Here is a 17,193-nt window from a genome sequence, read left to right as displayed (position 1 = left end):
GGCGCTGTGGGTTAAACCACAGAGCCTAGGACTTGCCGATCAGAAGGTCAGTGGTTCAAATGCCCGTGACGGGGTGAGCTCCCGTTGCTCGGTCTCTGCTCCTGCCAACCTAGCAGTTCGAAAGCACGTCAAAGTGCAAGTAGATAAATAGGGACCGCTCCAGTGGTAAGGTAAAGGGCGTTTCCGTGCGCTGCTCTGGCTCGCCAGAAGTGGCTTAGTCATGCTGGCCACATGACCTGGAAGCTAGACGCCGGCTCCCTCGGCCAATAAAGCGAGATGAGCGCAGCAAACCCAGAGTCGGCCACGACTGGACCTAATGGTCAGGAGTCCCTTTACCTTTACCTTTACCTTTAATACATAAATGGGGAAAATAAAGACAGCAGTACAAATAGCAAAGGCAGCAAGTATATGGGGATAGAAAAACATACAATTGTAGAGGCACAGTATATTATAATATACTTGCTTCATACACCGCACAGTACATTTTGCTCAACTTATAAGTATGTGTTTCATGCATACCTACAGGACAGCTTTGCTGAGCCACAGTAACTAAAGATACTGCTTGCTTCTTCAGTTTCTTGTATCGGACAAACTGAATTCTCGCCTACCAGAATGGTATAGGAAAAATGAATTATAGATGTCTAGCAGGAAATAGATAGGACTGTGCACTTCTATACATACCCAGGATAGCTGGACCTCAGCTGCTAGTTATGGTTTAGCTGCATTAATAGATAGCTATATTACTTTCGAAATATTTGAATGAAGCCAGCATATTTTAAGCACTGCTCTGATTTGAAACTGCGCCAGCAACTTGGTTCTTCTGAAAAGGGCATGTTTTGGAATGTAGCCCCCACAGGCTTCTAATTGATCCCATACTTAAAAGTAGAAAAGACATCTGGAATGCCGAGGGAGAAAAACAACAATTGTAATTACTTCAGAAATTGCATACTCCCTGTGTTGGCTTGGCAATATTTCTTGCATGGAATTTATACTTGAACACAGCTTTGAAACACTGGACGTTTGGTGGGAAAACGTTGGGGTTTTGCCTCGCAAAATGTGTACATACTGTAGCAGTATACTTTGCATCCCCCCCCCAAAAAAAGAGGCAATAGTGAATGATACACCTATATGTTACTGTGGAACACCCCACTGTTCTAAGTTCACAATCCCATGGCGTGAACTGGAATCTTGGCCCAGGGAGTTGTGCCAGCATAGCAGCCTGAGATTAACACCACTGTGCTTTCAACAGAGGTAATGCACAGTTTAAAGGACCCTGTGTGAGAGACAGGGAAGGGGAGATATCCCAGGGTGAGAGACTGGGAGAAGAGAGGGATGCTCCCAGGTGGGAGCTGGGAAGACGCATCTTTTTCTGTATGAGACAAAAGTTAAGGTACATTGTGAGAGAGGATTTTGTATTCTTCAATCGCTTCCATCTTTTTTTCTCTTCTCTTCTCTCCTTTTATTATTCTTTGTGTAGATTAGCTGGTCTTTTATTGTATAGTGAAAAAATGCAATAAAACTTCATTTAAAAAACAAACAAACCAGAGGTGATGTCAGGATAGTGTCTACTCAGCTGTCACATGACACGAAAATGGCCGGGGGGGGGGGGGCAGAGCTGGAATGTGACTGCAGAAGTCTCAGATGCCATTCTGAGGTTTCCTTGACCACCACTGAGACAGCTATGATAATGTAATCCTATGTGTGTCCAAGTGGTTTCCGTGGAATTCAGTCTACAAGGAACGTAACAGGGCATGGCTGGCCTAGACATATTCCTAACCACTGTCACTTTTGAGTACAGTGACAATGCATTTCAAAGGGTGGCTATAGTGTGAAATTGCAACCAAATTCTACGCGTGAATTTGACTTTATTCAGTAGCGACAGGGAGGTCTCTTTCCCACTACACTATGCAGTTAATTCTCTTTATGTGTTGTTAGCATAACAGTGTTGCAGACCAAACTTCTACCTTTGCATCTCACAGGCTTATGGCTGCAGTGTTGGTGACCCTCCCCTCCCCACTTTTACCCATGTATTTATCTGCTAAGTGAAGTAATATTTCATGCATCTGACCAGTTTTGGCTGTAGCCCATGAAAACCTACGCTTACAATAACATTGTTGTTCTTTACAGTGCCACAGAGCCCTTTGTTGTGTCTTTCTGCAAAAGTGACTAGCATGGCTGCCCCTCTGGAATTTAAGGCAGAGGGAGCTATGATGCAGAAAATATGGGCATGCATTTCTGTTTTTTGTTTTTGTTCAGGGAGGTTGGAGGATTAAGGCAGATTACAGCGTTGGGATAATGTCCGATACCTTGTGTTCCATTTGGTCCTAAATAAAACCCTGGCCAGGGTGGGGGAATTGTTTGTTACTATGGTGACGATAGGCTTTTACTATGATGGGAAGTGAGTGGAAAGCTTAGCTTAGTCGTGTAATGCCACTTACAATGATGAACACTCCATAAATGGGAAGTTATGGATAGCTGGAGATGCGCTGAACCAACAAATGCAGTTTGTATACCAAAGGCATGTTTTCTTTAATTGAAAAAAAGGGGGGGGGGAAGCTTTACACACTAACACCTAACCATTGTGTGACACATCCAGGCAATTCATCCTTTTCTTCTTGTCTCTACTCCACCACTCATTCAAAAAACAAACATTTTTAGCTTTGAATTTAAGTGTGTGAGTTTTCATCCATTGTCTGGGTACTCGTTTTATAACCACCAGTTTTGTTTAAAATAGGTTCTCATTTGCCTTAACACATTCTCATTACAAGAGTTTGTCCTTATCTATGTGTTCCAGATTTTATTAATCTACACAGATTCACTAATAGCATTAGTTTTCTTTAAGTGTTGAGTTATTGGTGTCTAAGCAATGTGAAACATGAAATGGATCAGTCTTTTGCAAGTTGTAATAGCATTGTAAGGGGGTGAAAGTCCAATTTTCCTTAATGTTTTTTATTGATCTCCGTCCCAACAGTTTGAGTGATGTGTATCCACCAGTGCCTTTTCTTGTTATTGTGATATGTGGAAGCTCTCCCTACACATCCATATAAGTAAATGATTTTGTATTTGCCATTTACTCTTCATGGCTTTTGAAGTGGGCATGAATCCATGAAAAAGATTATGCCATAATCTTTAAGATGTGCCATAAGATGCTTTATTTTTCCTGCAAGAGACTAATATCGCTACCCCTTTGGAAATTATTTTTAATGTTCTTTTTAAACAAAGACAAAGGATTAATGAGGTTTGTTTTATCTTTTTTAGCCTTTATAACCTGGCATCACTGGAATTAAGAGAGAATCTGTTGACATATTTACCTGAGTAAGTTGTTCGTTTTAAGTTTGTTATGCATTCATGGCATGAATTGCAGCATTTCTGCCTCCCTTTCTTTCTCCAACCCCATTCTTTAAATGAGTCATTCAGTACAAAGAGATGGCGCTGGATTGCAACATTTTCATTAGCATCTTTTACTTTAATTTGTGTGAATGTTATTCAACAATTAAGAGGGGAATGTCCTAGCCCTAATGCTAATAGGCTGCTTTTAAAGCCATGTGTACAAAATACACTATTCTTGTTTTCCTAGGTCAGTTGCCCAGCTGCAGAGACTAGAAGAGCTAGACCTAGGAAACAATGAACTTTATAATTTGGTAAGCTTCCCACACTTTCCCCTGGTTTATAGTGTTGGTGCATTAGTATGCAAATTCCCAAACTGGCAACAGTGACATCTGAAAAGTGCAAGGCTTCAAAAGAGTGATTTTGTACTGATTGCAATTAATGCTGTTCGTTCCAGTAGCATTTGGAACTGTCTTTGCTTATTGGGACCCAAAAGCATCTGTCTTCAAAGGGCTGTGGACGTGGATAAGGAACCTCTTGCAGGGAGACTATAGAAGGTTATTGGGGAATGTAACTCCATCTTGGGTACACAAGTGCAGCACCTGTTGCTCATGCTTTATCAAGAGAAGAGGATCTAATCATGTGGTCCATGGATGTGAAGCTTTTATGAATAACAAGGGTTTGCAGAAGGAACTTCCAAGCAGCCATCCCATTCAAACGAAATGGAGTGAAAACAGCCTCTCGGAGGAAGGCTGTGGTTTGCTTCCACTTCCTGAAGCAGAATAACCAGCAATCTGCTGTTGAGACTCACTGCCCTCCAGTTGGCACCTTCTCAACATCTAAGAAGGAAAGCCACCACATCTCTTATAGGACAATGTTAAAACATGGACAGTTGGTCTTAAGATGCACTTTGGAGAGAGCTTGAAAAATCCCACTACTCTGCTTTCCCACTTTGAGTTCCATGGGCTTTGTCTAGTCTAGGATGATCATCTTCTTCTTTTTAAAAAAGTTAATACTACAGTGGTACCTCAGGTTACATACGCTTCAGGTTACAGACTCCGCTAACCCAGAAATAGTACCTCGGGTTAAGAACTTTGCTTCAGGATGAGAACAGAAATCGTGCTCCGGCAGCACGGCAGCAGCAGGAGGCCCCATTAGCTAAAGTGGTGCTTCAGGTTAAGAAAAGTTTCAGGTTAAGAACGGACCTCTGGAATGAATTAAGTACTTAACCCAAGGTACCACTGTAATGAAATGCAAACTCACTGAAATTACTTATATGCCCACTTGTTCTCATCCATACGCTTTTCTTGGCTTAAATGGAGAGCACTTAAAATTAGCATTACTTTCTTCTGTTTGACTTCTTTTTCCTGCAGGTAATGTATAAATGCACACATGACATGATTCCAGCCATAGAAGAGTGAAAGGTTGTCACAACTTGGTGATGCTTCCTTGTATAGATTATTGTTTATGTAGACTCGCCCATCATGTTTCCTGTATAGATTGTTTTTGTAGGCTTGTCCTTATAGTCATCGCCTCTAAACCATTCTTCTCCTTACTTCATTCCTCAACTTTCAGCTTTCCAAAACTATATTTCCCTTCCCCCATTTTGAAAATTTGCAAATTCTTTTTAAGACTTGCTTTTATGCCTCTCACAGTTTGTAGTCTTTTTCTTTTTAACAGTCCTCACTGGTGACAGAAATGGCAAGCACATCAAGAGAAAATCCCCACCTGCCCTCCTTAACTGCTTTAATGTTTAATTCATGTTTAAAAATACAGATACACTCACACACTAAAATAAGCTCAAACTGTACAGTATGAAATCACAAATTTAATGCATAGATGATATATACACAAAATTAAAATTCTCCCCAAAGCTAGACAAGATTAACATTCCAGTTGCTTCTCTTTTTTACTTTCTTTCCCTCATCCACTGATGTGGCACTGAAGGCAGAGCATGAAAAAAAAAAATAAAAACAGTGCAGGCTCTCATTTAATAACCACAGAGAATGTGCATTGAAGACAGACTACAGCAACTAAAAATATTCTGAGGTTAAATTCTTAATAATGGTAGTTAATGTTATAGTGTGGTTTTGGAAGCTCACTGTTAAAAAGCAGGGGGGAGGAGGGGTGTGTGTGTGTGGCTCTATTGCAGTATAGAGTCATTGCAAGTTGGGGGTAAGTTTGCTTAAGGGCATTAAGTTGCATTGTTTGTCTTGGCATTTTGCTCTTCTTGGCATGTTCCTCTTTCAAGCGGGTCATATAATTTCATTTAAAGAGAAAGAAAAAAAAATACCAGGTTTTTCTAGCAAGAAATAATAAAACGTAACTTCTCAAAATAGTGGCCCGTCAGAATAATGTGAAACTCTTAGATCCCAGCACTTTAGAACATAGGGAGATGGCCCTTCTGTCGTTGGTGAAAATGAAGCGCTTCTCGTTACAATGTTTCATGCACATTATAGGTTGTGGTTGTAATCAAGAAACTCTGTATCTGCGAATGTTGCTGGAAAAGATTTCACTTCCATGAACTGAAGAAAGGGCTGTGGAATGTCGGCTGGAATGTTTTGGGATGTGGTTAGGGTTATCAGGAGCTGACCCTGGAAGTGGAGTTGTTGCAACATGTTGTGATACCATTTCTCCTCCTCCTTGAAGTTCTGAACTGTTAGCAGTGTTAAGTAATGGCATGCTTGAGCAGCCAAGAACCAGGAGGAGACACAGGTTTTGTGCTTATTCCTTATCAATGGCTGCACCTATTTGTTGTGAGATTTCTTTGCAATGGGACTTTGGATATAGCAAACACAAGCGTAATGCTTGCAGGAGTCCTGCATTCTTGATTTGGCTATAAAGGATACTTAGCTGAAGAAATGATGTTATTTTGGATTCCCCTGTGTATTTAAAAGTATTTTGCAATGGTATTCATGATACATTTTCTCTCACGTGTTGCAGCCAGAAACTATAGGTGCACTTTATAATCTTAAAGATCTCTGGCTAGATGGGAACCAGCTGGCTGAATTACCTCAGGTAAGAGACAATTCTCATAAATTTTTAAATTACACTAAACTACATCGAACATTATTATTATTGGATGACTGAAGGGGAAATCTAAGCCCTTCATATCCTGTTATTTAAAAAAGACAAAGTGTCCATTTAAAGATTATGTAATATTTGATTTCCGCTTGTAAATGCCTTTTCATCTTTGTATGTGTGTTTTGAAGCTGAAGAAGCACAGGGGAAGTGATGTGATGTCAGTGATTCCTCCAGAAACCCATTGCTAGGCATTGATCCGTTTCCCTCTCTGCCTCACAGTGGAGAGGTCACTTATGTGTCATGCATAGCTGTCACTGTTTCCCTTTTTTAAAGGGAAATTCCCTTATTCCGAATAGGATTCCTTGCAAGAAAAGGGAAAAGTTGACAGCTATCGTGTCATGTAACTGCAAGGAAGTGGAAGGGGCCATGATAATCTCGAGGGGGAAGTAGGTGACTCTCAAGGATATTAAGCCCCCCAAAGAGTGGTGAATCCTTTTCAGCCTGATGGATTATTTCCTCATGGTCGACCTTTTTTGTGGGTGGGTATGGTCACATGCCAGGGAAGGGGGTCAAAGGTAAAAGTGGGTGTGACCAGAGGCAAACATTAGGGCAGGTGGGCAGGGACTAAAATGGGCACAGTAATGAATGGGGCACTTACCTTTGTAGAATAGGCTACATTTCAGCTACTCAAATGCCGGATGTTTCTGCAGCTCCTCACACACCTCTATCCAAGCAAGCAGTAGACTTACCAAGTCAAGCAAATGTATTTAAAGATGATGAGAGGTGTCGCTCAAGCAGAGGGGGTAAGGCCTGGGGAATGCTTTGGAGCCTAAAGGGCTGCATTTGACCCTTGAACTCCAGGTTGCTCACCTCTGCTTTTCACAGTTTTCTGTTTGGAAGATGAGGAACCTGAGAGATGCTCTACACAGAAAGAGCGAGCTGCTGTTTTGGAATGTCTGCTTTCTGCTATCTTTCCACCTGTGTCGATTCAGCAACACGAGTGTTTTGATAACTTGGGAACTGAACTATGAGAAAATGTGTGTAGGTGTGGATTTTATAGTGCGGGTTCGCTGGCATGTGAGCAGAATTCAACGTAAATGTCGTTGATTTTACAATCGGAACATGCACCCATATCTTTGGCTAACTGTAATCCAAACATTGATGGTATAATGGCAAAACTTGGTATACAATTCAGTGAGATTAAATAGTTAAAATATCCCCCTGTTAGACATATTTCTTCTTACAAGGAATGCAGATGCAGGTTCCCCATATACTGATACTGAAGCTTTAGTCAGCAAGGACTGATTTGACTAATTGTGTGTGCCTAAGCTTTTACATGTTTAGCCCTTTCACCTTGAATAGTATTGAGAATTGGGTGTTGGCTACTGTTGAATGAATGACTGGCTGGCAGCGCTGGGCTGCACTCATAAGTCAGCAAATTAACTTGGACTGTTAGCACATGCTAGGTATTGCACACAGAGATTTTACTGGTGAATCACTTGTGATATCATCAGAAATGAGTTGTCGTCTGGCAGAGAGGAATTGCCCTTTTGCCGTTAAGCATCTTGTTATGGGGCAGTTGTCAGATCTCTGGGTGCTGCATGTTGAGACATGACTTAGATGTTTGCCTTGTAGGAAATAGGAAGCCTGAAAAACCTGCTTTGCCTGGATATCTCCGAAAACAAACTGGAAAAACTGCCTGAAGAGATAAGCGGTCTGCTGTCTTTAACTGACCTACTCATCTCTCAGAACCTTCTTGAGGTGCTACCGGATGGCGTAGGTAAGTGAAAAGTGTTTTTTTAAAAAATAAAATAAAATAAAGAGCAACAAGAATTTAATCAAGTCAGTGGCGTAGCGTGGGGGGTGCAGGGGGGCCCGGCCGCAACATCTTGGGGTTAGGGTTAGGGGGCGCAAATCCACGGGTTAGAGGGCGCAAATTACTTGCCTTGCCCCGGGTGCTGACAACCCACGCTACGCCACTGAATCAAGTCCAAACATTTCCAATGAAACAATTTCTTTCTCATAGAAATTTCTGCTTTGGACTAATGCTGGTAAAGGACAGCACAGTACATTGGCTACATTTACACATAACACTAGCCCTTGGTTTAGGGTTGCAAGAATGAGTTTGTGTGACTCTTGGACTCATGTATTCTCCAGCCTCTTTCCTCCTCAGGCAGGGCCATAAGCAGAATAGTAATAGCTTCTGCTTTTGTCTATCCACAATTTAGTATTGTATCCAAACTTTAAGCTGTGAAGAGAGCCTGGGCTGTCTAGTGGTTAGAGCAGGCTTCCTCAACCTCAGCCCTCCAGATGTTTTGAGACTACAATTCCCATCATCCCTGGCCACTGGTCCTACTAGCTAGGGATCATGGGAGTTGTAGGCCAAAAACATCTAGAGGGCCGAGGTTGAGGAAGCCTGGGTTAGAGAATGTCTGGCCCAGGACCTGGGAGAGGTCAAGGTTCAAATCCCTACTTAGTCATGAAGCTCATTGGTTGTCCTTAGGCCATTTGGTCCTTCTCAGTCAAACCTACTTCCTGCAGTGACTGTGAAAATAAAGCAAGGGAGGGAAAAGAATCATGTACACTACCCTGAGATCCCTGGAGGAAAGGTGAGAGATAAAAACAAACTAGTATAATAAACCACAGCTTGCTTCCGTTTTAGTAAATTGGTGCTTAAGACTACAGTGGTACTTCAGATTACATACACTTCAGGTTACAGATGCTTCAGGTTACAGACTCCGCTAACCCAGAAATATTACCTTGGGTTAAGTACTTTGCTTCAGGATAAGAACAGAAATTGTGCTCCGGTGGCGCGGCAGCAGCAGCAGGAGGCCCCATTAGCTAAAGTGGTGCTTCAGGTTAAGAACAGTTTCAGGTTAAGTACGGACCTCTGGAACGAATTAAGTACTTAACTTGAGGTACCACTGTAATGTTAGCTAGTCTGGACTCAGATGGACTTGTAAGCTGTAGTTAGTCACTCTCTGCTCTGCTACCTCATCTGCTCAAAAGACTTCTGCGTCTTCCATGATACAGGCAGTTAAATCTTTCTCCCACTTGAGCCTGTAGCTTTGTTCTGGAATACCAACATGGTTCTCTCTCTCAAATCCATTTATGTCCTGTGGTCATTTTTAAATGAAGTGTGATAGCTGCAAATTCATTTGCTTGCATCCATTTCTTTTGCGACATTTCTTCCTTTCCCACTATTGCTGGCAGGCTTCCTGTGGCAGGGACCTAGTTTTATTTTTTTGCTTAAGTTAAAGCACTATACATATTGATGATGTTATGAAAATAGTAGTAACTCAAGTACAATGGTTTTCAAGTACAGTAAGGGAATACTCTTAAGAAAACATCTCACATGAGATTCTTCCCACTGTAATATCTCTATTTTCGCAAGCTTTATTTTGATTGCCTTATCTTGTCTGGTGCTGCCCAGGCCTCTCCCATCTTTGTCCTTGCCTTCCTCCCACTTGCTAAACATCCTGGCTGCTGCCCTTAGTACTCCAACTCTTGGTGATATAGCCCACTGCAGTCAGTCAGCAGTTTCCTTTTTACTCACTGTGCCTTGCCAATTTTTTATTGGTACATAACCAATTACCTATTACGGAGAGGGCAACTGGAGGCTTATGAATAAGGTCATTAATTACCTTTCATCAGACTCTCTCACTGTGGCCACAGCATTAAAAATGAAACTGCCCCCCCCAAAAAAAACTATCCTAAAAATGCATGAATTTCTACACCTGTGTCTTATATCCAGTGGATGGAAATATGGAATTGGACCAGAATTCAAATCCCTGCTGCATTATGAAGCTTGGTGGGTAGCCTTGGGAAGCCAACCACTGTTGGCTTAACATACTTTATAGGGTTGTTGAGGATATATTGAAATCAAGGCTGGAAAAAGGTGATTGGGGGCCCTGGTGCAGTTTGCAAAGTAGTTGTCTCCCCTCCCCGCACCGAATACACAAAGCAAGTTGTGAAGTATTTTAAAGTACCTAACAAATTTATTATGGCATCAGCTTTCAGAAACTACAAAAAATAGTCTCAGCCACTACAATTTTACAGTAGTCACAAGCAAAAGACAGTTTGCTAGCCTTGCTAAACGAAAAGAAAGTACTCTGAAAATGGGCAGTATCACATTTTAAACTCACTTAACTTACCATAAAATGGCATACTGATCTACCTAGATCTGCATTGATAATGACAACCCTCCTCCCATCGTGAACTTCTCCTTTGCTTTCTCACAAGAAATCTAAGACTAAGCCCCATTAAACCCCAGTGATTCCTATATCCTGGTATCCAAACAACTCACTCATCCATCACTGCTCTGACTTCACTCATTGGCTAAAAACATTGCAAGCCAGGTGTAGCCAGGGAAGGCATACCTCAATGGTTCTTGACTATATTGTCCTTTCTTGTTCTGTAACAGCTACCGTTAAAGAGCTTGGATAAAAGAATTTAGATAAAAGTCACATGGAGTTTTGTTTTTTTCATTTTCTAGATTATAAACATACCTGAAATAATTATTTTTGAAAAGACCTTATTAGAAACAACAACACTACAAAATTTTGCTGGCACACCTCAAGTATTTTAGAATATCTGCTAATGATGTCTGGCAAGTGTTTTATGCCACATATTTGCTACTGGTGCAGTTAAAGCAACTACCATAAACTTCTCCCTTCTGCTTGTAGGTAAATTAAAAAACCTATCCATCTTGAAGGTTGACCAGAACCGGCTTGTTCAGTTAACAGAAGCAGTAGGAGACTGTGAAAGCCTTACTGAGTTAGTTCTCACAGAAAACCAGCTGCTGGTAAGTATGGCTGCAGCTCTTCAAATGGGTGGCAGTAATTAAGCCTTTTGCCATATTCTGACTCATTTTCACTGCAGCATCTTTGTTTTTCCAACTTATGACTACTCCAGTAAAATATAAGACAGTCGAATTAGTACCCTTCAATGTGCATTCTTAAACACATACTATGCATACCATGGAGGCTGTAGTCTAGGAAAAATATGGGATTATCAGAGAGAATGAGAACAAATTTAGATTTCAGTTTTAAGCAGCTGTTACTTGCATCTAGCTTGCTACAACTAATTATTCAGAAAACATCTGTGGCATATATGAAAAGTGCAACAGAAATGAGAACACGCCCCCACACAAAAAATGGAACTGGATCTTTATTTCCCCAAAGAAGGGCCAGTAGGGTCCAAAGCACATTTGATTAATAAATATGTTTTGCCTACCCTGCTTATTTATATATCTGTTTATTTTGCTTGCATATTTAAGAAACCACAGGGATGGAAAAGCTACTTATTACTTCTTTGGGTGAAATGTCCCATCATTACATTCTAGCACAGTGTTTTCCAAACTCAGGTCTCCAGCTGTTTTTGGAATGCAGTTCCCATCATTCCTGACCACTGATTTTGCTAGCTAGGTATGATGGGAGTTGTGGTCCCAAAACAGCTAGAGGCCCAAGTTTGGGAAACACTGCTCTAGTGGTAGGAACACCTGTTCCAAATTTAAGAAACTTGCCAAGATTGGCTGGTAGGACTTCACTACTGTGTCATTCTATCTTTCTTCCCTACCCAATTTATCCTAGCATGCATTCACCTCATAATGGAAAGCCTTGATTAAAAGGGTTTGGGTCCACATATCTCCCCAAATGAATATCTGATTGCAAATGCTCTTTAGTAAGCTGATGGTTATATCTTCAGAGGGAGAGAGGCTTTAATTTAAAACCTCCAACATTTTGCATTTGCCCAGTGTGGTGGAGCAGCAGCAATAGCCTCCCAGCAGCGTAGTCACTGCTACTTACTGGGAGTGATGAGGTTGGGGTTGTGCAAATGCTATTGCTGCAGCTCCACCCACCCACTCCTGTATCAGGGGATCTGCTCCTGCATATTGCACAAAAGCTCGCCTAATAATTCGGCAAGTTTCTTAAATCAACTAGATGATTTAAAGGTATTGGAACAAGGAGGTAGAAATCCATAGTGCACAAAAGGATATTTCAGGTTCCTGGTGCTGGAAATAGAGGCAGTGTAGAAAAAGAAAATGGAAACAACAACAACAACAACAACAACAACAACAACAACAACAACAACAACAACTTATTTATACCCCGCCCTTCTGGCTGGGTTTCCCCAGCCACTCTGGGCGGCTTCCAACAAAATATTAAAATACAGTGGTCTGTTAAACATTAAAAGCTTCCCTAAACAGGGCTGCCTATGTTGGAGCTGTTTCTGACACTTCCAGGCGGGTGCCCAAGTTAGGATGGTGTTAGATCTTGGGATGTTGTGTTTTCAAGCAAAGGGAGGAGGAGAAGGCAAAAACAGTAAGGGCTGCAGAGGTGAGGAAGCAAGGAGGGTTCTGAATGACACAGCAGCATTTTGATTTGCTAGGCAAGATGCACACATAAAAACAGAGTGCACACCATAGTTACTTAACTCTGTTACATGCGGCTTCATCCTCAGATTATTCATATGTAAATTCGTATGTGGTGGTGAGCATTCCTCTTGGCACTGCCATCACTGCTCATTACCTGGGATGGGGTTAGGTTTGAGTCAGCAGTGAGGTCATAGTCACATGGTTGTAGCAGAGGACTGGTGGCAAAGGTCATGTTAGTGCAAACATGACCTTGCTTTGCTCTGATCTGCCCCACCACATTCACCCCTAGAACTTCATTGATTGAGCTCGCACACCTTGGAATCTTAAGTCTTTAAATCTCAACAACCTGTATCATCTGGAATTTCCAAACTGCTCTGAAAGGTAAACACATATTGAAAAGCTGGTGGTATTGGTAATCACTGACATTGCTCTGCTTTGATCTGAAACAGACTTTGCCGAAGAGCATTGGACGGCTAAAGAAGCTGAATATACTGAACGCCGACAGAAACAAACTAGTGTCTTTACCCAAAGAGGTAAGCAATATCCCTGTTGCTTGTCTTTGCAGGAGAAACTGGACAGCATGTAAAAAGGTATGTCATTTCTATTCAGCTAGCAGCCTTGGGTCAGGGATGATGGGGCTTGTAGCCTAACAACAAATGGAGAGCCATAGGTTCCCCATTTCTCAACTAGAATGAAATGTAGTTGGGCGAGAGCTTGGACTGCACTGACTAGTAAAACCTGAAATAAATGGACCTGGGTGGATGGAAATAAATGCACGTAAGGAAGTGTGTTAGAGCAGTCTATAACTGAAATGGTAATTTACTGTCCAATGTGCTGTGGCTGGTGTCTAGTGGTTTAGCCCAAATGATTTCGCTTCTCATGGTCTTGGACATCCCAGAACTGAAAGGAGCTCTTAATTTCCATCAAAATCCACTCAACACAGCAGATGAAGCATTTTCAAAGTTAGAAAAAGGAAGAAAGAAGGCCAGTTCCTTTCCCAGGGCAATGTTTTGGAACACTAATTGCTGATGAATGTGTGGTGCTCTATCAGAATACCCTTGAAAAGTCCCAAGCAATTATGAGTATTACTGGTTAGCCATTTAGCTTTTTATGGTTAAAAATTACTATGCAGAAGTTCGTCTCAAGGTCACAAGATTTGAAATGGCATTGGGTGCTTGTAACAAATGAACTGAAGAATGCTGCCTTCTTGGATATCTATACAACATCTGCAGGGTTTTTTTTGTTTTTTTAAAAACATTTTGTATTTAGCACACTGATGAGATTGCATTGCTGGCAGTCTTATTGTCACAGGCTCTTGTCTGTGGCAGGTTCTGACCTGCAGAATGCTTGTGTCTTTCTGTGTGAATAATTTACTGAGGAGTAGCTGTGCTTAGTCTACTGCAGCAAAACAAAAAGCATTGCAGGAAGAAAAAAAAAGATTTAATAGATTTGCTATTGCAAATTTGCTGAGAATCCTCAGGAGACCTAGATTCCTCATAGGAAGCTAATCCCGTGATCTGTTTGAGCAAGCATGTACCTTGTAACAACCCTGCAATGTAATGTTTCTGGATTTCAAAGCATAGTGTACCTTGCAAATGTTCCCTTTAGTCCTTGGGAATTGCAACTTTTGGAAGTAAACGTAGGCTTCAGTTCTGCCATCTTAGTCTAAATCTGTGTCCTTTAAGCCTAACAAATGTCACTGTGGCATAACTTTCAACAGACACAATTACTTTCTTACACGTGTGTGTTCCATTCTCCATTTTATGCAAAAACTGTGCTGGGCACATGTAATCTGCTTGGTTTGCTTTTAGTTCTGCTTTGTTGCTGAGTGAAACTGGTTTTGGTTTTTAAGGAGGGTGGGAGGGGGGTTGGAATGACAGCCAACAGGCTTCTGGTGGTGTTTTTTTTTTGTTGCCAGTGTAGCTGTTTGATAACATTTGCTTTCAGCAAAATATGAACATGTGCTATAAATAAGAAAAGCCACACATGGTGTGAAAGTCAAAATGACAAGAAGAAATTTAATTTAATACATCCAGAGACTGAAAGACTGCAGGGATGGAGCAGTGTGGTGAGGAGTCTGCCAGCTGACAGCCTTACAAATTCTGCAGACTCAGCCTGGTGGCAGGAGCCTTGGCCCTGGAAGTAGGTTTGATTTGTCCTAGTAACACAAAGGCTTCAACTCTGCCCTCGCCACTCAATGGGATTACTGCTACATTGCAGTAAACATTTCAAAAAACAGTCTTATTAGCCCTTGAAGGTCAACACAGGTTTTTTGGTTCAGTTGGCCACATGCTCCTGACCTTTTAGGCTTCCAAGTCAGAGAGGTCTTCAGAATTTTCCTTTTCTTTGTAGTTTGGATGCTGATTTTTCTGGCCTCTCCGGATACATCTGGTATCTGTGGATAGGCATGATGGATGGGGGCAATGAGCACTGAGTATCACCAATCCTGAGTGGTTCTGCAGGCTAGAAAATGTGAAGGGGGGGCCAGTATAAAGAGATAGCCTTGGATAAGCGTACTCATACCCTTTTATATAGGATTATACCAAATCAGACCAGGTCTCCATTTAGCTCTGCAGGGTTTCAGATAAGTCTTTCTTAGCCCTACTTGCAGATGTTGGGACTGAACCTGGGAGCTTCTACACTTGGGTAGGGAACCTGTGGCCCTCCCTATGTTGTTGGACTCCAGTTCCCATCAGCCTTAGCCAACATGACCAATGATCAAGGATGATGGGGGTTGGATTTCAACATTTGGTGGGTCACAAGTTCCACACCCCTGTCCTACATTGAAAGCATGGGAAACGTAACCAAATGTGGTTACTCTCTAGATTCTCAGCCAACAAATATGTTGACAATTAAGTGTATGAGAACAGTTAATTGAAAGCAAAGCAAATCAGCATCCTTAATTGGATGTTACTGCAGAATGAAGATTGTGTTCAACTAAGTCCTACTCAGAGTACACCCATTGTAATTAACGAACTTAAATTGGTAATTTCCATTAATTTCAATGGGTCGGCTCTGCATAGGGCTAGCATTGAATACCACCCTGAGAGTTTATTCTGCAGTTTTATTCATACAATAGTAGAGAAGTTTGGTGGTTATATGATACTTCATTGATTAGAAAATGTGAGTTCAGGAAGCTGACTGTTTTCTTCTGATGTCAGTGATATTTAAAACTGGAGATAAAATTAAATTATAAATAGAATTTTGTCTTTCACTGAGTACCACATGTATGGTAGGGTCTGATAAGAAACAGTTTTTTGCCTGGTGAGTTTAGCCTTCTTTCTGTGTACCACTTAATTTGTTACAAATATCTGAGGGACCTGAATTGTGCCTGGGGGCCTGTAGATCCAGCCTGTCATTTTACTGTGAAAGCTTCAGATTATACAGAATGAGCTGCTACACGAGGTTGACTGTTGTGTTATAGTACAGAGATAACTGCATGCTGAGTCAAATAGTTGTCTTGTTGAGAGCAGGAAAAGAAATACTGGAGTTCAGCTTCAAATGTATCAACATACTCTGTACAGAACCTTAAATATGATAGCATGTGCTTTATTTGTTTTTTAGAAGCATAGCAAAAAGCTTGGGTAATTTTTCTGCTCCGTAGTGCCATGCAATTAAATGTTTGGCTACAGACTAAATAATTAGTGGCCAATTTATTTTTTGTTTAGTACAGAGTCAGGCAATGGTATAAGCCAGACCCATAAGCCCTTCTTCTCCTGTCACAAATACCAGCTTCCGGTGTCGCTTCTGCTGCTAATAGGTCGCTCCTTTTGCTTCCATTAACTGTTCAAAAGTCCAGTTAGTTTTGCTCACTCTCTGGATCTTGAATATTCACAGATTTATTTCCCTATACCTTCTTTGGTATTTTTCATGATGTCATAAGTAGCTGTTTCAGAGCTTCAAACCTCATATTGCCAGTGGTGAACTGTGTCTGGTGTTACATAAACCAGCTATTCAGGCTGCTCCGCAGCTAATCATAGCCATCAGTGCCACCTACAGAAATATGACAAAGTGAGCTGCCAAGTGTGATAATGAGAACCTCTGCTGCGCAGTGTTGGGATGGAACCTTGACAAAATTCTGACAGGTGAGATCAAAGGAGGTGGGCTTGCGTTGCCTTAATAGCAAAGGGGTTTGACATGGGGAGATTAGTGGGTGGATTTCAGCAGGCAGCTTCTGGCAGGCAGGCAGGTTTGATGAAGTGACGGTCAGGTTCTTTTATTCCTACCTGTTTGAAATCATTATATGAACTAACAGCTGATTCATACACAGTGATTTAGTTCATTGCTCTGTTATTCGGCATTTGATGTGGGGCAGCCTGCTTTGATAAGGTATTGTCTGAAATGGTGTGCACTGATATAAAAACTCTGGTGCTTGTTAGTGGTGGCTGTTTTACACCTGCAAATCATCACTTAGTGTTGAAGTTTTGGAGTTCTGAGATCATAAATATATATACATATATACGAAT

The 17,193-nt window shown here is 41.4% G+C and overlaps 1 protein-coding gene across 1 annotated transcript in view; it reads left to right on the top strand.

Moving 5' to 3' along the window:
* LRRC1 (leucine rich repeat containing 1) overlaps positions 1-17,193 on the top strand; it is a 59,326-nt gene that overhangs the window by 31,968 nt on the left and 10,165 nt on the right. The window contains exons 5-10 of the mRNA XM_079970493.1: positions 3,259-3,315; positions 3,578-3,641; positions 6,271-6,345; positions 7,987-8,131; positions 11,037-11,155; positions 13,177-13,260. Of these exons, the coding sequence (XP_079826619.1) occupies positions 3,259-3,315; positions 3,578-3,641; positions 6,271-6,345; positions 7,987-8,131; positions 11,037-11,155; positions 13,177-13,260 (544 nt within the window). The remainder of the gene's footprint in view (positions 1-3,258; positions 3,316-3,577; positions 3,642-6,270; positions 6,346-7,986; positions 8,132-11,036; positions 11,156-13,176; positions 13,261-17,193) is intronic.

Source organism: Podarcis cretensis (assembly GCF_951804945.1).
Source record: "Podarcis cretensis genome assembly, chromosome: 3".
Classification (NCBI taxonomy): Eukaryota; Metazoa; Chordata; class Lepidosauria; order Squamata; family Lacertidae; genus Podarcis; species Podarcis cretensis.
The sequence above is the reverse complement of the archived record's forward strand: the minus strand, read 5'-3'. Positions and strand labels throughout refer to the sequence as shown.